The 23666-nt window shown below is 39.6% G+C and overlaps 1 protein-coding gene across 6 annotated transcripts; it reads right to left on the minus strand.

Moving 5' to 3' along the window:
* Positions 1 to 515: 515 nt before the first annotated feature.
* On the minus strand, positions 516 to 22174 carry TTLL1 (TTL family tubulin polyglutamylase complex subunit L1). 6 transcript variants are annotated; one of them, XM_080630246.1, is made up of 11 exons: positions 21918 to 21993; positions 17638 to 17767; positions 15939 to 16055; positions 13690 to 13898; positions 11721 to 11901; positions 10436 to 10570; positions 10198 to 10306; positions 6798 to 6941; positions 4977 to 5063; positions 3647 to 3810; positions 516 to 2154 (listed from the first exon to the last, which is right to left on the minus strand). In XM_080630246.1, the coding sequence occupies exons 3-11, from the start codon at positions 16049 to 16051 to the stop codon at positions 2025 to 2027; spliced, it is 1272 nt and encodes a 423-aa protein (XP_080486372.1). In that variant the 5' UTR covers positions 16052 to 16055; positions 17638 to 17767; positions 21918 to 21993; the 3' UTR covers positions 516 to 2024. The 6 variants fall into 6 exon arrangements, with proteins under 6 accessions (XP_080486372.1, XP_080486370.1, XP_080486374.1 ...); XM_080630244.1 differs by having other exon boundaries at positions 15939 to 16071; positions 17540 to 17767; XM_080630248.1 differs by lacking the exon at positions 17638 to 17767 and having other exon boundaries at positions 21918 to 22174.
* Positions 22175 to 23666: the final 1492 nt, after the last annotated feature.

A 23666-nucleotide genomic window follows, 5' to 3' on the forward strand; every position in this document is an offset into this window, starting at 1 on the left:
ACTACTTCCTATAGTCTCATCGTTCCCAAGTTTGTCACTACTTCCTATTTTACCCTCAACAGGCAGTTGGGGGTAATATCTGACCACACATCTACTTAAAAGCAGCTTACCTGTCAATGTCAATACAAGCAAGACTCATACTTAGGAATCAAAAAAACCCAAACACAAAACCCCAACCAAAAACCTATGAGACCTGCAGTAATCATCTTTTCTTAGCTTTCTTTCAAAAACCAACTTGAATATGCTTCTAGAGAGGCCAGTGAGAAGTCTGATGACCAGAGAATAAGTTAGATTTTGGTTATTTTAATGGAATATGCAAAATTAATCAAGATGAGGATTATACTTTGAGTGACTCATTCAGTCTACGCATTCCTTCTGTATTGCAAGGATGAATCTCAGGTCATGTGTAAGGATACTGGTCAGCCCAGCCCACATCTACACTCCCTCACCAGCCCACATCTGCCCTCCCTCCCCAGCCCAAACTGCTCTTGCTGGATGGTGTTCAGACTGAGAGTCATCAGCACCAACTGTCCCAAAGGCAAGTTTCTGAGCAGCTGCCCTGTTCTAGGAGGAACTTCAAAGGCAGAAAAAGGACCCACATGTTCTGTGGCGCAGGTGGTCTGTTTTACACGTTCAAGAAACTCAAACCTTCTGGGAGAGGTAAAGTTTATTTTGCATGCACTTTAGTAGCCTGCCACAAAGGAGGGCAAAGCACGTGGCCTGCTCTGGCAGGCAAATTGAATATTACTGCCCTGGTGGCATCCAGATTAGAGTATGTTATGGTTACGTGGACATCTGCAACTCTTAACCTCCTTCATCTTTCTCTCCACAGTACTGCACCATCAAAAAAGAAAACCAACCAAAACAAAACCAAAATCCAGTGAGGGGGGGAAGGAGAACAAAGACGACCAGAACTGCACCTTGACATTTATAAATAACTGGTGGAAATGCAAGTGGAAGCAACAGCCAATCACACACCCAACTAGTTTATTTATATGCTACACTGTTAGAAGACTGAAATACCTATTTTTAAATTTTGCTCTATACATTCTGGTAGTTAATCATCACAACGTTCGTTATCATAGCTACCAGCAATAGCTTACCATGTGCAACAATATTTTTGTTATAGTTCACACAAAAATATACAGATATCGTACTTATATACAAGCACAACCACTCAAAGAGATTCTCATATTACTGGTGCAAATAAGGACTTCTCATCGGCTTCAAGCAATGAGATTTATTACAGCATGTTATTGTTCTGTTTCTCTACAGACATGCATCATCTCGAAATAAAAATTAATGGCTAGTCAAAAAATGCATTAACATACCATTTGAAACACTCCCTCTGCCCATGAAACTTTCTACCTTTAAAGAGTTAGCAGCTCAAAACAATTAAAGGAAATTTAAAAACCAAACCAAAACCAAACCAAAAATCCTCAGCATATAAAGAATTGCTTTTCAGTTTATTACTACTAATTGTAAAACATTAGCTGCCTTAACTGACAATAGCCTCAGGTCCATGTATTGCTATTTTTTCTAGTTTCTCTTCTTTTACTAGCAAGAATCTAAACTCTCATGTGACAATATTAATGCTCACCACACCACTCTTACAGAATCCACAGCTCATTTATTATAGGGAGCTAGGGACAGGTTACAGAGGAAATAAATTATATTCAGAACAGCAAGGGGTTTCTTTCAGAATGCACGTTTCGAGTTATCATCTTTATAAAGAAAGTTCTCAATCATTACCGGGAGAATATTAGTATATACAAAGTATATATGTACAAAATAATCATATATACATACACACTATATATATAATTACTGGAATAATCATTAAGTCAAAGTACGTTCAGTACATGTCCTGCTTTTAGATTGTTTATTTCACTTCTTTTCAACAGCTGTATTGTCCTCTTTTAATATTTCCCATATGCAAGGTAGCAAAGTAGAGGAATCTGTTCAAAACCTGCATTTTCGTTCATGATGCCTTCCTACCACGCGTGCAGCTGTTTCTCCTGTTATCACTTCCAGGTGGTCAGTACAGGCTTTCCTGAATCTCTTGCACGATTTCCTTTTACTCCAGTGGATTGCCCAGGACGACTTCGCAAGTCACGATCGGGACCATCGCTTTGTGCCATCTCTTCATCATATCTGAAAATAAGATAACCTCTTCAATGCTTTGTCCTGTTATTCACTACACAAATAAGAGTGGGTCCTCTATATTTGATTTTGCTTAATATCTAGCACTGAAATTTTAAACAAGCTGTTCTACACACAGCTTGTATTCTACACATGCACAGTCTGACACACAGCTATTATTCGAGGAAATATACTACCACATGATGTTACAATACAGATCAACTGACATATCTTCAGCTACTTTTTGAAAGAAACAAAGCATTTGGCAGCTTTGGTTAAACTCCTGAGTTTGTGAAATTTTATACTTGTGAAATTTCCCATGTACTTCTGTATTTCTCCTCACTACACAGGTCTGTGGTTAAGCCACAACATCAGACTGCTAGCAGTTTAATAAAGTCTTAAGCTATTGCTTCAAACAGGATTGTTAGCTGCCATGTTAAAAAACTCCACTGTTGCATCAGAAAGCAAGTAGGGAAAGAATGAAGTGAACAAACAACTGTGCTTAAATTAAATGTATCTGACGACATGCATTTTGTAACACTTAACCACAGTGACAAGTAGTTCTTAAATATCTAAGTCCACTATGGCCTCGGATAACCTCAATATATACTTACCTCTCAGCTGCCACACAATTTCCGAGCAGAAATTGGTTATAGATGTGTAATTATAATTATCAAAATACTACCATATTTTTTAAACAGTCATAATAGATATTTAATCATGCTGTTGCATAGGTATTTGCAGCTACCATGTATAAAATATTCATTCAAACATAAGTCATAATTCAGACATTTAACTGTCTTTACTAGAATATAAAGAGTACTTAAGATCAGTATAAAGTAATGGATCTCCTATGTACATAACACATTCCTGACATACTGAACAACTGTACCACTAGTGCTAGAGAAACTATTCAAATATTTTCTCAAAAAATATGAGAAACTATCAAAAACATGGTATTGAATCAGTATGTTTCTGCGTAAGACTAATCAATCCTAGATAAATCCTTCAGACACTCCAACATAAAGATCTGTCTCCTTAATTTCTCTCTTTGTAATCCAGATCAGGGAAATAAAAAACCAAAAGACCTTACAATTCATTACTATTACATCCATGACTTACAGGAGTCAAGAGGTGTCTTTTCTATGAAGTGAGAGAAAAATTGTATAAAATTGCTATTATATCAACTTAACTACCATCTATATATTATACTCAATACAACTAAAGTTCTACACATGTAGAAGACAGTCTCTTAGCCTCTATCCCTCTAACCTACATGCTGAAAAGTGCAGAAGGTGCAGAAAAGTAACATTCTCTCTGGAGAAGGGGCGAGGCAGCTCTGCTTTAATGCACTCCCCCCTCCAACATTGCTACTGCAGCTCCAAAAAACCAAAGTGGTCCTTTGTGTACATTTTTCACAACAAAACGAAGTTCACCTTATCTCTACACTATACATTAAAAAAGTGAGGTGACTGGAAAACATTTGCATTTATATAAAACTTACAAGACTTCATAATTGCCAAGAACTTCTTTTGGTGGAGATTTATTCCATTTACAGTCTGGAATTTCCCCATTAGGCACAGCAATGTTAAGTGTGTCATTAATAAGATTATACTTCAAGATCCGATCATTAGCGGTACTGGAAGTAAGAGAAGGGGAAGCATTAACCTACAAAAGGAAAAGAAAAACCAGTCAGCATCTATTTTTGAGTGGTACATAGTTCTCCAAACAGCCTGTGTGATGACTACATGTACTATTTGGGGAATTAAGACTCAGCGTCTCAAAGCACATCTTTCAGTTCCTCAGACACTAGAAGGAATCCCCCACTGGGCATTTTTACTTAGGAAAAAAAAGCCCCACACCACTAAATGTCTGCAGTGTCAGCCTGAAGACTTTTGTTGAGACTAGATGCACCAGGGTGAATCAGACAAGACATGGATTTTTGTTTAATTTTCTAAGCTTACATAGATACAAACCCCGTAGATTTCAGTGCTTACAGTTTGCCTGGTTCACTCCAACAGCTGTTCTATACAGGAACCTGTGGGTTTCTTCTAGGTAAATAGCTTGTATTTATGTTCCTAATCCAAGTTCTCTCCTGTTAACTTGCGAGCTGGATAAACACACACATGCTCTCTATTCAAAGCACTACATTGCATCTTGTACTAATTAAAACTGGGATTCATTTTACGTATCTCGTGTGCCACATTTATTATGGAGAAGTGGTATCAGAACAATAAATGTTTGGGGTTTTTTTAATAAAGTTCATTTACATTTGAACTTTCACTTTCAATTAGATTGAGAAGGAAGAGAGCTGGAAAAAAATTATGTTGAACACAGATCCAAACTCAATACACTATAGAGAAACTTATATGGGAGATGGTGGGGGGGAAACCTCTTCCAAATATACCAATTACCCATCATCTACCCCTTTTCCTTCCTCACAATCTGCAACATTAAGGCCATAACAGCATTTAAAACCTAAGTCTGATGTTATGCGCTGTTGAGCCAATGCCAATTTTCCAGCTACTGATAACAGTATCTAATAGGGCTGCTACCATCCATACTGCCACTGAATCCCAATTGCATAGACATACTGGATTTCAAAGACAAAACATAAATCCACAAACAAATAGAAACACCAAACAAACAGGAAACAAAAGCACATGCAAGCTCGGTCACACAGTCTGTTTTACTTTCCAACATTTTTCTTAATACACTTACCTGAGGAACAAAAGACATTGTTTCAAAAGAAGAAAGACTACATTGAAATCTAGCCAGTTTTACATTGTGAAATTAGAAGGAAGTTTATTTCCCTGTATTTTATGTAACTTTACCTCAATAAGCCATGGTTTAAGCTTGTCATCAATGATAATGTCATATCCATAACACTCAAAGCAGTGTTTATCATTATTCATTACAGGCTAAAAAAAGAGAAAAATACATCAATATGTATTGAAATGAATAATTCAGTACATAACCTGAATGCATACTCTGTTTGCTATAAATCACTATGATCACATTATGAATCTTTTACAAGTTTTCAGTGTTTTTACTCTAAGACAAGCGTGCTAACTAGTAAGTTGAGGATTGCCTCTTTTTTTCCAAGCTGGAAGTAATATTTCAATATTAATGATTGTATTAATGCCAAGTACTAACATATTAATTTTCCATTATGTTATGAAAAGAAGCGTGTTTTTGTATTTTGCAAAAGTAATAATATCTAAGCCTGCATGCATCAGGAGACATCAGGAAGTTTTACATAACACAGCTTTGCATAATTGTGAATTATTTAAACTTCAGAAAAAGGAGACTTATTCAAAGATGTTTCTTTTACTCTGCTAATATAAACATGTAGAGTAGAAATTTGAGGTCAAACAGTTACCAGATACATTTAAAAACTGTAATTAGCTCAAGTCAACTATGATCCTGAAAGTCAAGAGAAACCAAGGACCAAGTTGTGCTTGGATGCACGTTCTCTAGAGAATCAGTAGGTTTCCAGCATCTGCTAAGCATTTGTGGTGTGCATGGCAAGACTTTTCTTCTACGGAAATGTCATCAGATCTTTTAAAGAAACCTTTGTAACAGGTTAGTGAGATGTTTTCCCCTAGGCTAATAATGAAAGCTTTTCCATTCTTCAGGGAGTGAAAGGGACAGGAGGAACAAGCATCTCTCATTACATCTGCCATTGTCAGAAGGACAGAGGAGCAAAATACTTCATGCTCAATAATTCTAAACACTTTTTCCTCTTCTAAGGTTCTTCTAACATTTGGATTAAATCTCTTTTCTTCTCACATCTGGTTTCAAATATGATTACACAGCAGAGGGTGAGTTGAGCCATGCCTCCTCACCTCCCACTGATCCTAGCTTCATAACCTGTCCCTCTTCCTTGTGCTGATTCTGGTGTTCAGCTGGTCCTTCAGTGAGGCGATTTAGCTTATTACACTGGCACAATACTAACCTATCAATAAAGCAATACAGTAATTGTCAGCTGGGAGAGTGAGCTGATTCAGCTCAAGAAGGTGCCAGAGAGATGACAGGACCATGTACTTGAGAACAGGACAGTCCGTGACACTGGCGAGCTCTTCAGTTACCCCAGCTGACTCACAGAGCGATACCTGCTCTCTACTGTAATCACAGGACATTACCCAAACACTAGAAAGTCACTTAAGCAGAGGATTGGTTGCTCCTTTTTTTTTAAGTGAGAGTTCATGATAACTCTGTGACTCGTGAGGTGAAAGTAAGTTATGCAACTCTGCTGAACTAAAAGCCTTACGTTTGCTTTGACAAATTGTCCTCCAGAGCTATTTTTTCTTTGACACATTTGTTATTGCTGAAATGATGTCATGTGCCTTGACAGAGCTTAATACTATTCACAAGAGCAGTATCAAGTCATATTAACTAGTTCACAGAGCCCTCAAGGAAAGGGATACATCCACTTCTTCAGTATGCACAGTCAGCTCACCCACTCACCCAAAATTCAAGTCCACTCAGAGAAGTCAGGAGACAACAGAATTTTAGAAATCAGCATCAACACCATCAGTCACATAGCAAGAAAAATATATTTTAGGGGTTTTGACGGCAAACTCACTTCCATGGATATGAGCAGCCTGCAGCTGTAATGCTGTCGTTGGCAGCATTCCAGGAACAGTACTCACCGCAACAGCCTTCAGTGACTGCACAATTATCCAGTGAATTTCATCAAATAATTTGTTTGTGACTTCCTTTCCACGTGTGCTCTCCAGATATAGGCGTAAGTTACTCACTGTCCACTTGCCTCCATGGATATGATTGTAATCATCCTGAAAAGTAAAGGAGTTAGTTCAGCCTAAGATTTTTAAGCTGTTCTGCAGTTCTGTTTCACTCACACAAAAAACCCACTTACACTTACATACAAGTAGTGCTCTAAAAACGAACTCAGCAAGTTATTTTTACTCTACAACTTTATGAAGACTTCAGCTTTACTTTGAACTGCCCTCTATATAAACAACTGTTTTTATTATGGCTGTATATGTTTTTATCACACATTGCAGATCTTTCTTCAGAGAAGGAAACCAAACGGTACTTTGACAGCTTTACATGAAAACATAATTTATAATTTGGAAATACAACTTTTAAAATGTGAAAGGAAAGAATTGAACTTTTTCCTCCTCAGGGATAAGGGAGAAATAACTAAGCGTGCAATAGCTAAATTTCACTGAAGTAAGCTGTTTTAAAATGGAGCACTTGAAAGTGCTTGTCTTTGTTTATTCATTTAAAATGTGAATTGTCTGTTTCCCCAAAGGCAAACATGGTATCATCTTAATGGTGCTACCAACAGTTACATTCAAGAGGACAGTGAAATGACCTGAATTATTTTTAAAGGTTAACTTTTCAAGTAATTCAGTATTTTGATATAGAAAAAAACCACTAAGTGCTACTGAAACAGAACAGGGGGGAAAGGAGATTACTTTATATTTGTCTTTTCAGAGGCTATCAATGCTCTGCATTACATTCTCTTTAAATGGGAAGACAAGAGCAAACTGGGGTTGTTCTTACTGATGCAAAGACATGCATTAAGCCTTCGTATAACTCTCAGGACACATGCTCTGCCCCTTTAAAAAGGTTCTTCTCAGAGTATTTATAACGATTAATGATTGTATGCCTGCTGAATTATAGAACACAATGCAGAAAACAGTTCTCAGAGGAATAAAATCTGTGGTCCTCTAAGATGAGGTCAGAGAAACCTCTATCTATATTTAGGCTTTTCTACAGCTTCCCCCTTAGTACATTTGCAAAACTGGACTGTACAAATAAAGACCTCAAACATGGTTCTCAGGACTTGCTGCATGGAAAAAATGTCTTGAGACCAGATTCCAGAGATCAAAGTTTCAACCTTCTTTGCATTGCAGAAAAAGTACTCAAATCAAAATAGATTGCAACTGGGTAGAGCCTTACACAATCACAGCTGTTTAATTAAAAATATTAGAGTATTGCAGGCTACGCAGAAGATCACTAACTGAAAACAATAATGTTGAATTACTGTTGTTTTGTTTGTATTGCACATGCAGTGAATAATGACCTAGAATTGTATTTTCCAGTACAAACATCATAATGGGTATAGTGACTTACTCTCCTTCCTGCATTTTACCATTTCCCTCTCCCAATATAGACTTGTACACTTTTCAAATTAGGGATGTTCTCCCGTTACTTAGTAGGGTACAAACACACTGGAACACTATGGTTCACATAGGGCTTAGAGAAGAGATTAACAGCTAGAATACAAAGAGTTTTTCTAGACCACATAATGATTTTGATAAATTACTTGACAGTTTAAATTAGGTTCTTCTAAAACTGTACAGCCTAAGTGCCTCCAAAGTTAGACAAGTTTAAAACATAAGGGCACATAGAAAGGATAGAGTGGCTTTGCATTAAACCTCTCACTTCTTTCCACAAAATTCAACAAATATTAGTGGTTCCGAAATTATACAGTTTTTCATATATTCCAGTAATGACTCTACATTTTTAAACTACTACTTCTATACACATTTCTGTTGTCTTCTCTTCAGGTGACCTCACCACTACTTTCACCTCTACTTTTATTTGGGATAGGCAACACATCACATGCCTCACGTCTTCTAGTGCAAACAACACCATGATTTATGCTCTAAGTCCTATGGGATCTGCTTTCACCACAACCAATTCTCAGTGAGCCCTGTCAGAACCATAATGTGTTTGAAGCACTTTACAAATCAGCACCTGAGCAAGAAAATGTTTGTAGCATTGAAAAATGCCACATTTTGACACTTACCCTAGTTTATAACTACCACTACAAATGACATGTCCCTGGAAGTGTTCAAAAACCATGTACATGAGGCCCCTAGTGACATGGTTTAGTGGTGGACTTGGCAGTCCTGGGGTAACTGTTGGACCTAAGTTGATTCTATGATTTTACAGAATGTCCAGATAAAAGCAGTTCTGCTATGCTGCACATCTTACAGAACAATAATAGACACAGCATATTTAGCATGGTTGCAATTTAAGATACATTAAATGTATCTTGTTGAGTGTTGGTGTATGCACATATGAATATATATGCATGAGTGTACACGTGTGTGTATGTACATACACACTTATTTTCCATATTCTTAAACTAAAATCTATGAAATTAGGAAGCACGGCAGTAAAGTTTTAATTACTGTAACAGAGGCATGGTCTATAAATCATGGACATCCGCTAAAAATGCAAAAGGGACAGTCATCATCATCAAGTGGATTCCCTGAAGAAACAAGGCTTGGGCAGTCATAGTGTATGCCCATCTGTGCATGTCCCCCCTGACCCACTGGCCTTTCCTCCCACTGGTGAATTTCAGCCTATTGTGACATAAGGAAGTCCTGTCAAAGCTATCAAGTTTCCACATGTTTTATGAACGTCAATGGCAAATTACAGGACAGAACTGTTCTGCAGGCAGAACTTCGTCTTTGTCCATTCAAGAGGAAGCCACCAGCTGGCCAGGCAGCAAGCATCTATCTCCAAGCTCCCAAATGCACATTCCCTTTCTTACCCAGAGAATGAAGGGAGAGGGGCAGAGCAGGGAAAACATGAGAAGAAGCTGGAAAGTATTGTAATGAGTAAGTGCTGAAAATAGGAAAGCTGAATTAACTTCCCAGGAGAGAGAGAATGGGAAGGGAAGATCAGGAAGCCAATATTAAAGCGCTATTATAAAATACAAATCTACAGGAACCAGGCTTCATTAATTCCACTGCTCACAGAATCAATTCCTAAATGAGCATATTAGCATTTAAATGACAGGAGACTTGGAAGAAAACCCCTGCTTTCAACTACTGCAAGTTAATACTGAAGATATCCCACTCTATTTCAGAGCTGCAATTCTTTATCTTGCATACTTTTGACCTGCAGACTTCTAAAATTTATTTATTTAGAAGTTCAAGTTGAAGTATTTTAATTGCAAGATGATGAAGAATATGACAAATAAAATCTTTTTATTCCAAGGTTTAGGACAATTTAAGAAAAACAATCTTGCTACAAAAGATCACCTAAGAACTAAAGTACACTTACCCCATGTTTCTGAATGGCAACGTTTGTAAGATGTACAAACATGTTATCCAGTTCACTTGTACTTGGTGTGTATTTTACTGTGCAAAATCGGCAAAACCCGAGTTTATACCTTAAATGAAAAAAGTCATTAAAATGTGTTAAACCCCAACAAGAAATTGGGAAAAAAGCATCCTAGGAAACTTATTTTGACTACATTAAATGTTCTCTCAAAACAAAATACAAATACATACAGTCTTACATGTAACATCTCAGTGGACGATATGTAGATACTAAAACATATAGACGAAGATCAAATTTCTTTCCACCAATAAGTAACGGATTGTTAATATAGAGAGAAATCACATAGGCTTCTTTGGAAGACTGAGATACAAACCTGAAAAACATAAATCATGTTTCAGAATGTAACAATTGCAATGATACAGTCTGATAAATCTTTTTCTCCTTTAGTAGTCTGTACATTGTGGATTGGCTGAAATCTTTAATCTTCTGCATGTACAATGTATAAAGCTGTAGTGGTTAATAATACACACTTGGCATCAGGTATTATATACACCAAAAAGTGTTTAAAGTACTATGCAGATGACCAAGATCAATTAACAATTTAAACTCAGTTTTGAAGTTAATAGGGTAGCTGACTGCACCATGCAGAATGCAGCTCTACAAGCCAGTCTTTTCCTTGGAGAGCATTTAGAGCTTGGCACGGTTCAGACAAGCAAAGAGTATGCAGTACATTACCTTCATTAGTCAAGGTCATATAGAACATTCGTATTTATGCTTGGTGTGCCTTGGCAAACCACTGTGAAAAGCTAAGATAACTTTCAGATTGTGACATTCTTCAGATTCAAAGTCAAAAGGGGAGGGGAAGACTTGAGTGATAGTCAACCAGTCACTTTATAACAGTAAAAAAATCAGTATTAGTTGTGTGATCAAAACCTTAACTAGTCAGAGAAAAAGGTAGATTGCTGACCTGCTTCATCCATTTGGAAGTAGATCACCAACATTTTTGTGCTCCAAATGGATAATGTATTTCATAGAATCATAGAATAGTTAGGGTTGTAAAGGACCATATATCATCTAGTTCCAACCCCCCCGTCATGGGCAGAGACACCTCACACTAGACCATGTTGCAATAAATGCACTCTTCCTTTGTACTAATCAAAAAAGTTATTTAATATGTATTTAATAATTACTAAAATTGCTTAGGGAAAGATTTTTCTCATGTTTCCTGTTATTTAATACTATGAAGCAGAACAATTTATTTTTGCACGATTTTTTCCCCAACACCACTGAAAGCATTTTTATAAAGAATAGTTAATTGAACAGTGCTTTGTACCTCCTCATACCAAAACAAATTGTATTAAAACCTGCTTGAAGGAGGAAGTCAGATAAAAACTGAGATTAAACGCAAAGCTAACTATATAATGACAAAGCAATAATAATGGAATACTTTTCCATGCATCAGACAATTAGCATATGGTTCACTTCATTACAGACAGTAAAGGGTTTGGGTTTTAAGAACTTACGAAGACGTTTTGCTGTCTCGAGACCATTTTTTAATTTGAGAGAGTTTATTGATTAGAAATATTCCTTTTCCTTGAGCTTTGCCACAAGGTTTCATAATCCAAGTGCTGGAGGGATTTTTCCTGAATTCTTCCACAAAGAGATTATAATCGGCCGGAAGCATAAAAGTAACAGGAACAAAATCTGAGTGAAGGAAAACAAAAAACCCACATAAGGTGCACAATTAAGGACACTGTGTGTGAAAAGGCTATTGGCATATATAGACTAAAACATTTCTGTATTTTCAGTTTTCCAGTCTGACACTATCCACCTTCATTAAGACTTACGTTGCTTTTCATCTCATTTAAATTCTAGGTTTAGGTTTACACTTAAACAATTGCAAAATACTGCTGCTAATTTCAGCTAAGTAGATTTTAATTCACATTCATTAGTTTTCTGTTTATATGCTGTGAAATTAAAGTACTACATACCATTCCAACTTAACTTTATCAAACTTTCTCAATTTCCTATGTCAGTTTTTACCATTCCATTAACCACCTTTATCATCCTCTGTGCACCAAACATGTGAATGCTGGTGTTGCTTCCCCTTTGGCTGAGGTAATTTTTATTTCCATGTAACTCCCATTAGTCACTTACTTGCTCCCACAATCAGTATCACAATGCTTACTCAAATGTAAAGAAAAGCATTTGTCACTTTTTGCTGTCAGATTCTTTTCACTTCCATCCATACAGAACTGCTGCTCTTTTTCAGGGATGAACAGTGCTCTCCTTTCACTTGCCCAAGATGTAAATCAGCTCAACATATTCCCACTTCTCTTTCACTCCAATGCTTTCTGATCTCCAAAACAACTTCACTCTCCTCATTCCTGATGTACTGCTGGTTTGGCTTTTGTTTGTTTAGTTGTATTTCCTAGCAGTCATTACTTGTTTTCCAACTTCCCCCAAACTTCTCCTCTGAAGAGTTTGTTCATTCTGTTCTGCCAAGAGCCTCTCTGAAAAGGTTTATTTTAGTTTTTGCTGCAGTATAAGATATTCAGATAATGTTTTTGCACTTTTGAATTAAAGAAACTCCAGCCCCATCTCATGTGAAGTTCCAGAGTCCTTTGGTTTCACCATTAACCTTATTGCAGAATACCTTAATCCCACAATTTTCCCTCTTCAAAATAATTTAAAACAAAGCAAAATCAACAAAAACTCAACCAAACAACCCACCTCTCTCCCACACTCTCAACTCCCAACCACAAAAAGCCTGGTTACAAATCTAGTTCTGTACCCTTATACTTAAAAATAGTAATTTCATTATCATTTCATCCAATGTTGCTTCAGGTAATGCTGCACTGTTAAGTTCAGTCTTCTTTAAGGACCTTACTCCTAACAAAACAAAATCTAAATACAACTTCCATGCACACAAACTGGATTTGTGCTCCTCTTTGAATACTGCTGAATACTAGCAAGTACACAATGGAGGAATTGGGTCTTACTGCTTTGGTAATACAACAGGAAAACAGAAATGTTCAGTCTTTTATTCCTACTTTTTCCTCTAATTTCAATAAAGATCCTGAAAAAGTGGTATCCCCTCTATTCCTCTCAATTTGCAAAATACTAGCTATTTTCCTTCAAAGGAAAGTTTGTGAAAAGCTTTGAAAATACAGTATTTCTTACAAAATATTCACTACAACAGTTTTTATCACTTTACCTATTCTCTGTTTCCTTCTGCTCTAATTCAGACTTGAAGGGAAAAAAAGGAGGAGAACACAGAGAGAAAAGGCTGTAAAGTTTGCAGAATACAGCAAACAATTTTAGGACAAAGTGCACTTTACTTCATTGACAGTGACAGAGCATTTCAAGATAGTTACTTTAATGTTCTAACACTTCAGAAGTTCAGTGCTTTATGCACAGAAAAGCTAGGTTAATTCCAGGTTATGGACTACAAAGGAAAAAATATGAATGCTGATAATAAGAACCACATACCCAAATAAACATATTTCCCATTTTCATCCTTTTCCGCAAGAGGACTTCCTTCTTTCTCAAGTTCTTTCCTGTATCGCTTGATATTCTTTACCATCAAATCTTTTCTGGTCAGTTCATAGTGGTTTGGGAAATGATTGACAATCTGGTCATCAGAGAGGCGGTAACCAGTTTCCACACTGAAAACATTTCTGATTGTTTGTACGCTCATCCTGCAAGCAAAGACAGATACCAAAAGACTTCATAGAATCATAGAATAGTTAGGGTTGGAAAGGACCTTAAGATCATCTAGTTCCAACCCCAGTGCCATGGGCAGGGACACCTCACACTGGACCACGTTGCCCAAGCCTCTGTCCAACTTGGCCTTGAACACTGAGAGGGACGGAGCATTTACTTCTCTGGGCAACCTGTTCCAGTGCCTCACAGTAAAGAACTTCTTCCTTATATCTAACCTGAACTTCCCCTGTTTAAGTTTAAACCCATTACCCAAGAAACACAATCCAGGAAGATAAAGTTGGTTGGGGTTTTGTTTGTTTTGTTTTGTTTTGTTGTTTTGTTTTTTGTTTTTTTTTGGTTTTTTTTTTTTGTTACATGCACTTCACTTTTCTCCCTCATTTCTCTTTATACTCTAATACCTTGCTGCAGTGACAATCCAAGATGTGCTGACCTTCTATTAACAAAATCCTGCCAGAGGTTTTATTGATCCCTCTACTACTACTAAAATTGGCACAAAAAGAGAGGACAGGCAGATGACAACTTGGGCCTACTGGACTCTGCCTTGTTGATATCAGGTTAAGCCCCAGAAGGATCTAAAAATGGCCAACACACCCCCAAGTGCTACAGAAGCAACTTCTGTTACTTCTCTTCCTGTAAACTCAGTTTCCCTCTTAAAAAAAGCCACAAAAACAACCTCCTACTGAGTACCTTGCTATTCAGACTGTCAAGCATATGAATTGAAAACAGTGGTTCAGAGATCTTACTAAAATCACCCGTAAATGCCAGATCAGGGGCTGCAGTGACAATGCCATCACATATCTACTTTATTTTTCACAGAAGATAAGAGCAGGACTATAGACATGAAGAAAATTTTTATTGCCTGTCTCATATTGGAAATTTAATAATATTTCCTGCTATCAATCTGCTACGTTATCATTTCAGGAAGAAAAACACAAACCAAAACAGCCAGTCACACAACAGTCTCTCTGAGTGCCCTGTGCCACAACTTCCCCCCAACCACATTCCAAAAGCATGAGAAGATTACTAGATTCCTACCCATTTGAATAAGTGGTTCACAAAGGGTACACTTGGCAGCACAAATCACCATTCTGACATATTTGAAAGGGACAATATAAATTGTTTGGTTTATGTACAGAGTACTGTTTCTGCCAATTAGTAGATTACTGCATTCTAGGACAGCATTTCATGGTCTTATATTACACAAATGCCAAATGTGAAGCTAGACTCTTTACTCCCCTCCTTTCACCATTGTTCTGATTTAACTTCACATTCACTTTAAGTATTGAAATGTTGAATAATCAGTCTGCATATAAATCATTATCATGAAGAAGTACAGTCCTCAAAGCCTATATTATAGAAGCCTGGACTCTGGTAACAGGGCAAGACTCCATTACATGTTGGAACTGTGTACTCTTGGATTATTTTATGTTGAGTTTCCAGAAAATTTGGGGAAAAGATACATTCAAAGATTCCCCTCAGGCCACATATGCCCTCCAACAGTAATGGAAAACTTCTGCTTACTGCATAAAAAAAAAAAAAAAAAAAACCACAAACCTCAAAATCGAATAAAATCAGGTATCACAGTTCAAAATACACTGAGCATAGCCTTTCCCCTGGGCTGTTCACAACTGGCATTCCCAGAAGTGATCAATATCTTGCTAGGTCATTGACTTTCCACTCCCTGACTATATCTTTGGCAAACTGCAAAGATACATGAGATCAGTAGCACAGGAATGGATCCATGCAGATAGGACCTTCTACCCTGAGGAACCCCAATGACTTTAGCAGGCCTGCACATATACAGGGGTCTACCAATGCAACTCTGAACAGAAGACCAGTGGTAGCCTAAGAAATTACAGAAACAATGTCATACTCTTAGGAGCACTGTGGTAAATGAATGGTAATTTCTGTATTTTTCACTTTTTAACATACATTTCGTTATATTATTAATGATACTAACATAACATATTAAAATGCTTCATAAAATTAGAAACTGGTATTTTTAATGTACTTACCAATAAAAATTCCAATCTTCATTTTCTGCCACCTGAATCCAGCCTCTTTTTTCAAAGTTGTTTATTAGAACAGATTTTTCTATGTCAGTTACCCACTTTACTTTTCCTGCCATTATCCTAAAGCAGAATCAACCTATTAGTAAAGAAAAGTTTAAAGATGTGAAATTGAAAACAGGGGAGGACACAAACTAGAAAGGTCAAAGTGGATGAAAAGTGGCATCTAGAAAGGTCAAACCAGGTTGCTCAGAGCTTTATCCAACCATGTTTTGAAAACCTACCCAAGGTGACATCTAGAAAGCATTTTAATGTAAGATAGAAGTAGCAAATTAAATTAAAAATCAAGGAAAATAATGGGACTGCATTTGTGAACTGGACAACTGCAAACAAAGACACTAGTTACAAGGACCTTTCACGCTCCCCAGCCAATCTACCTTTTCTGAATGGGCACACAACTCACATCTCTCATTAAATACCTTAATGCCAGAAATTACTCTTGTACACTTATATTGCATAATGATTACAGAAGCAAACATAGAGCACAGCCAGCTTTGGGGCCCATATCACAGGAGGGACACGGATGTGCTCGAATGAGTCCAGAGGAGGCGATGAAGATGATCAGAGGCCTGGAGCACTTCTCCTATGGACACAGGCTGAGAGCTGGGCTTGTTCAGCCTGGAGAAGGCTTTGGGGAGACCTCAGAGTAGCTTCCAGTACCTGAAGAGGGCCAACAAGAAATTTGGAGTGGGAGGATTTGTAAGGCCATGTATGGATAGGACAGGGGGAAATGGCTTTAAACTGAAAGAGGGTAGATTTAGATTTGACATAAGGAAAAAATTCTTTGCTGTGAGGGTGGTGAGGCACTGGCATAGGTTGCCCAGCAGTAAATGCTCCATCCCTGGCAGTGTTCAAGGCCAGGCTGGACGGGGCTTTGAGCAACCTGGTCTAGTGGAAGGTGTCCCTGCCCGTGGCAGTGGGGTTGGAACTGGATGGTCTTCCAACTCAAACCATTCTGTGATTCTATGATTTCTAACCAAGACTTCCATGTATATACCTTTTTGCTTTATTTTGAAGTAGGAGAGTTCATATAGATCACCTCATGACTGTAGAAGAAAAAAATATCTTACGTGCTCTACCAAGAATCATGATTTCCTATACTGCAAGGAAGGGAACCAAAGTAACATTACCAACTTTGTATTGTCTTCTTAGTACTTCATGCAGCTGTGATTTTGCCTTCTACTCTAGTGGGGAAGAGGGAGATGGATAAGTTGATACCATTAGCAAGGCCATAGGTGGGCACTGGGGACCCTGCCTGCCTCTTGCTCTGCTTGGGAAAAGGCACCTCCCCAGGGGGCTGAAGAGGATGAAAGGTGAGAAATGTGAAATAGAGGTGTGTCGTGGTTTAAGCCCCGGCTGTAAATTAGAACCACGCAGTCTACTTCCCCCCCCCACTCCCCAGAGGGATGGGGAGGAGAATCAAAAGAATGTAACTCCCAGGGGTTGAGATAAAAACAGTCCAGTAACTAAGGTATAACACAAATCACTACTGCTGCCACCAATAATAATAATGATAAGAGAAATAACAAGGGAAGAGAATACGATACCGCTCGCCAGAAAAGAGAGCCCAACCGAAAAGAGGACGTGCCCTTCTGGGAACTCTCCGTTCTACATCCTGGGCATGACGTGCTGTGGTATGGAATACCTCTTTGGCTAGTTTGGGTCAGGTGTCCTGTCCCTGCTTCCTCCCACCTTCTCCTCCTCCCTGGCAGAGCACGAGACTCACAAAGTCCTTGGTCAGTCTAAACATCGGTGTTATCAGCTTTGTTCCCAGGCTGAAAGTCAAAACCACAGTGCTGCAGCAGCTACTAAGAAGGAGGAAAAATGACTGCTACTGCTGAACACAGGACAAGGTGAAATGTTGGAGACTGACAGACAGACTTGTTTGGAAAAGCTTCACTGCAAGCAGGGTTTATTTCAAGGCCAGGTTGGATGGGGCTTTGAGCAACGTGGTCTAGTGGAAGGTGTGCCTGCCCAAGGCAGCAGGGTTGGAACTAGATGGTCCTTAAGGTCCCCTCCAACTAAAACCATTCTACGATTAAAACACTGACGGCAGGATTTCTGCAAATTTACGGTTGCTAGGGAAGTGCTTATAAGCTGCATTTCAATTAATGACACCTAGGTGTCACTTTCTACATTAGATCTCTCATATGTCCGGGTCAGCCTTTCCTGTTAGGGATGCAGGATTGTCTGGAAGGGACCTCAGGAGGTCTGTTGTCTAGCCTCCTGCTCAGTGCAGGATCAGCTGTAAGGTCAAACCAGGTCGCTCAGAGCTTTATCCAGTCACATTCTGAAAACCTCCAAAGATGGAAATAGCACAGCTTCTCTGGGCATCCTGTGTCACTGCTTGACTGGTCTCAATGGGAAAAGGTGCTGGGTATTGTTTTTTCCCCACATATTCTGAAACTCTTCTCTCAGCTTGTGCCTGATGTCTCTCACCTTCCCACCCTTCACCCTGCTAAAGAGCCTTGGTCTGTCTTTTTTAATAACCTTCTCACAGGCAGGCTGCTATTAGGTGATCCCAGAGCCACCTCTTCTCCAGGCTGCAGAAACATGGCTGCCCAGCTTTACCTCACCAGACAAGTGCCTGAGTTGCCTGACACCAGACAAGCCCCTTGACCATCTTGGTAACCCCCCTGCTCAACTCATTCCAGTTTATTAATGTCTGTCTTGTTCTGAGGGCTTGTGTGACTTTGTCAATCCTCTGATATACTGTATTGCATCCTTGTCCTTTTTGTTTTGAGAAAGACATGCAAATCTAGCAAGGTAGGAATGCAGAAAAAATGCACTGAAGAAGCGTGGATGAGCCCAGCACCCACAATTGCCCCTTCTGTGAAGTGCAGGCTGAAGCTTTCTGAAAGCAGCATGCACTCACCCACTTGCACTCTCTTTTACAAGGGCTGTTTGGTGAGATCACCTTTCTACCATCTTAAATCGTGCTTTAATCCACTACCAGTGAAGATGGGGGCAAAGAAGCATGAACTGAAGCATATCACCCTTCGTGCATACATAGTCTGGAGCCAAAATCCTACAATCCAGTTGATGTGGATAGTACACTATATACAACAAAGAACTTATTTACCCCATCTCTAAGTAAGTGGTGATCCCAGGATCTAGGCCTAATTGATACGTAACTCAAGCAAGTTAACATACATTCATGAGCAAACGATAATACCTGCGAAAGCTCTCATAAGCAATTTCATGGTGCTGCTTAGTCTTTCTGCAGTTCATTTCATAAATTACTTTTACAATTGCAGCCTAGTGAATCTTCATAGTTATGTTTCACAGAAATCAAGTGCAGAGAAGTGCTAATTCAGAAGAAAACCTTGTTAAGCCAAAAGCAGATTCTTTGGCATACCCTTCTCCCAAGGACAAAACCTACCATGCAAGCGAGTGGGAGAGAGCAGATACACACACATGTAACACCCCCTACTGTTCCTTTGACATATAATTTTCCATTGAAAAGCCAATTAAAACTTCAAATCACCTTTACTAATGTAGTGGTGTAATTAATGGAAGTAATGAATGTAGTTAATACAATTTCTGCAACTAAGATATTGAGCTGGAATTCAAGGGGGCTTCAATTTCCAGGACTACATATGGAGACGTACATTTGTCAGCAGGCTAACAGCCGTACGATTTCTCTCTTCCTGGAAGGCATAGTCCTTTATATAGTGCTCTCACCTTCTCCTTCCTAGACTACTTAAATTGCCAAATTCCACAAGGCAGAAACGTTTACTATTAGACTTCAATTTTAAAGAGTTTTAGACATACTTATTTTTATTCATGCTGATAAGACAAGTTGAAATCAAGCTTAAATAGACAGATTAAAAAAGAGTGTATGAAGGCTCAGGGTCTGTCTTTTTCTGTGTGCTTAAACACCTGGTTCTACAAGGTCATGATCTTTCTGTAGGCCCTCCAGATACTACCAAAACAAAAATAAATGAAACAAACGGATTCATTTATTTGTACTGAAGTATGCATGATTCATCATCAGTGACTCACTAGTATCACACACATGCTTGTTGTGGTTTTAAATGTTCAGGGATTAGTCAGCTTGGAATAGAATTGCCCCTTCAAAAGGGAATGCTTTAAATAACACTAACCAAACACAATGTAAAATTTTCAAAAGGCCTTAAAACATGGCCTTTGCATCTCCAAACTACCCCATAAGGTTACCAAAACCCAGCCCCAACTCTACACCCATTTCTCTATTACCCAGCTCCTTGATCTGTCTCCCTACTTCCTCAGTGTGTCTTGCTCCAGCATCCTTAAGCTGCAACTGCCCTCAGGGCTTGTTCTTCCAGAAGTGCTGCATCAGACAAATGCAGTCGCCTGGGCCTCTGCCTTGACAGAAGCATGTAGCTGCTGCCTGGCAAAGATTGGTAGACTGGGAGCACTGCCACAAGCAGGCAGCTTTGCCAACACTTCTAATACTGTAATCTCGTTTTTACCCTAGGATGCAACAGCTGCTACAGCATCCTTTCTGTACGATTCTTTATGAAGAGATTTCAACACATACTACATATCCTACAGCTAGGAACCCTGGAAGACTGCATGTGCTGATCCAGCAAGTGGATTTTGTGGTAGGTGGCAGGTGGGACTGCTCCATGACTAGTTACACTATACAACTCCCAGAGACGGCATGGTTTGATTTCAGAAACCAGAGACAATTCGACAGAAGACTTGTCCACAGGAAGGTGAGTAAAAATTAAACCAAAGCTAAAAATTGAAGACAACTTCTGCCACAAATATTCTTCTCCTGCTTTGGGAACTTTAGGCCTTATAGGTCCATCACCAGACAGGATGATTGAAAGGTCAGCAATACAACAGCAGACTAAAAATTAGTCCTTGGTTTATGCAGACAGTTTGACCATCTCAGATGATGTTTAACTGGCCTGTAAATAAAATCTTCTCATTTTGTGTAACTGGATTCCTGAAACCCACAAATAAGGAGTCGTATTAAATTATATTATTGAAAATAAGAATTTTTGATACAATATTAATAGAACATAGTTTTCTACAGGTATCCTCTAATCTGCAGTTAGGTATGCCAGATAACCTTCTGAGATTGCACAAGATAACAATGTGTTCAAACTTCTGGTCAGCTGAGACCCCTAAAATGGCAAAGAGCTGTATAACACAGCCCCAGTCTGCCTACTGCATATCGTAGGGTAATGGTTCATTAAGTCAAATCCTTCACAGAGCACCAGACCTCCTACTCAGGAAACAACACGTACATAAGACAGGCACAGAAGGCCTGACACTTCCCCAAAACACTGCCGTTTCTGCCCAGACTGGTCCCACAGACAGCGAGAAAACACAAGGAAGCTTGGCAGCAGCCTAATCCCAAAGCGAGGGCCTCTTGCCCTGGCACAAATTCATGCAGTGACGATGAGATCCAAAAGCACCTTAGTTGTCATTACCACCACTATGGAAGCTACTCATGCTGACTGCAGAACAGCTTTTCACACTGCACAGATAAGCATAAGCAAGTGGTGTCACTGCCTGCAGCACCTGATCTAGCAAGCTCTATTTGCTTCTAACAGTCGTTAGACATAATTGTGTTTCATAATTAAGTTTATTACTGGAAAATCCAGTTCTCCTGATGCGGTTGCTCCTTCAAGGAGACTGGGAGGGCGTGCCACAGCGATTCCCATAATGTTAGGGAGAAAAAGGAGACAAAGCCTGGAAGGGCTGCGTGGCTGAGCTGTGGGCAACGAGGACCCCGGGGAACAGGAGGTCACCACACGCCCCAGGAGCGGATGCGCATACACATGCTCCCACAAAGAACCACAGTGGACTCGGACCTTCACCAACATGTCGTGACATGCCGTGACAGCGCCACGAACATGCTGACTCTGTCTAGTTTTGCCCTTGTCCCTCTCAGACACCACCCGAGAGCGGGCCCGCAGGGTGAATTACCTCACCCCTCCATCTCCGAGGAGGGGTCCCGATCCCACAAGGATCTTCAGCTGTCCCGACAGGCCTGGTGGGGGAAGGAAGGCCGAGCATCTCCCCCAACGGCGGGCGGCTGCAGCCCGCACCGTGTGTCTGCGGGAGGGGGGTGGGAGAGGGATGACATCCAGCCCGCTGCCCGCGCTCACCTGCCGGCGGGACGGGCGACCGCGACAGCCCCGCAAGCCCCGCCACGCCCGCCGCTCGCTTCCATCGCCCCGGCCGCCGGCTCCACCCACCCCGCGGCCCCACCCTTCCGGCACCTTCCCTAGCAACCGCGACGCGCCGGGGCGGGACTTCCGGGGCGGTGGCGGCGGTGACGGGCGCAGGGAGAGCTGGGTTGCCAAGGAGACGCGCGGCGGCCGCCATCTTGTGTCCGTAGCGAGGAGACTCGATGCTAGCGGGGCGTGTTGAGATAGGATTAGGGGTGATGGTTTTAAACTAAAAGAGGGGAGATTGAAACAGGATGTGAGGAAAAAACTACACAAGGATGGTAAATACTGTCACAGGTTGCCCAGAGAGGTGGTGGATGTGCTATCCCCAGAGACATTCAAGGTCAAGCTGAATGTGGTTCTGGGCAACCTGATCTAGTTGAACATGTCCCTGCTCATTGCAGGGAGGTTGGACTAGATGAGCTTTGAAGGTCCTTTCCAACCCAAACTGCTCTATGATTCTCTGATACCTAAAATTACACAAGGCCTCTCACGCCAAAGCTCAAGTCCTTGTCTGAGCTCATCAGGTACAAGGAGGTTTATCACCACATGGCTGCAGAAATATCTTCCTCAGAACAGTATCAATTCAAGAGAAATGTGTGAATTCTACCTCAAATTACCAACAACTGTGATTCACAGCGAAAACTGGATGAGAGAAGTAGTACCTAAGCAGTTATGGCATTAGTGCCTGTGCAGAGAAGCCCGGTTTACATGTACAAAATTCCTTCCAAAAAGAGAGATTATGTTAAAGCACCTAATGTATATTAAGGTTACTGACATCACGCGATAAGCTCAATGCAAAACAATAATAAGGTATTACATAATGAACTCCAGTGATCCGAAGAGACTCTATGGAAAAAATAAATTACTCATTCTGTAAGACAAATTGCTGATCTAAAAAAAAATATAGATCCATCAAGGCAGTAGCTGAATTAAGCAGTTTGCAGTGTGTTGGCATACAGCAAATAACTGATACGAACCTGTATTTCCTAAAAGCCTTAATTCCCCAAATAGTCTGAAGACAATAAATATGCTTTATGATTTACCAGATCATCCTATGGTAACAGTCTCAGTTTCAAGGATGTAACTACAAAGAAATAGTTAAATTTAATAATTCATATAACTGGAGCTATTGAATATTCCGTAGCTTAACTGTGGAAGAAGCTGCAAAACACGGTATCTTCCTTCAGTCACGTGCAATGGAAATTTTCTGGTACCACAACACCTCTGACAGCAGAAGAAAACATGCTGCAGTATTCACAGCCTCCTTCCAACCAAGAAGGTACGTCTGCTGTGACAGCTGGCAGCAAGAAAAGCAAACCTGATTCTTCTGCTTGCCATCAATCCTTTTTTTGTCCCTGAATCCATCATACCTCAGGGGAAAGCTGAAAAAGCACCACTTTGGAAATATATTAAATAATTCATTAAGGACAGAAACAGGTTTGTGGTTTTTTTTGGGGTTTTTTTTTTTTTTGTTGTTGTTTTTTTTTTTTTAAATGTAAGA

The sequence above is a fragment of the Psittacula echo genome, assembly GCF_963264785.1.
Source record: "Psittacula echo genome assembly, chromosome: 1".
Lineage (NCBI taxonomy): Eukaryota > Metazoa > Chordata > Aves > Psittaciformes > Psittacidae > Psittacula > Psittacula echo.

Excerpts from the sequence above, each read along its gene's own strand:
- TTLL1 (XM_080630248.1), bottom strand. The coding sequence starts at position 16,051 with ATGGCAGGAAAAGTAAAGTGGGTAACTGACATAGAAAAATCTGTTCTA. Across the intron at positions 10,571-11,720 it reads CGAGACAGCAAAACGTCTTC|GTTTGTATCTCAGTCTTCCA; the intron begins GTAAGTTCTTAA and ends TATGTTTTTCAG. Across the intron at positions 10,307-10,435 it reads CGTCCACTGAGATGTTACAT|GTATAAACTCGGGTTTTGCC; the intron begins GTAAGACTGTAT and ends TTTTCATTTAAG.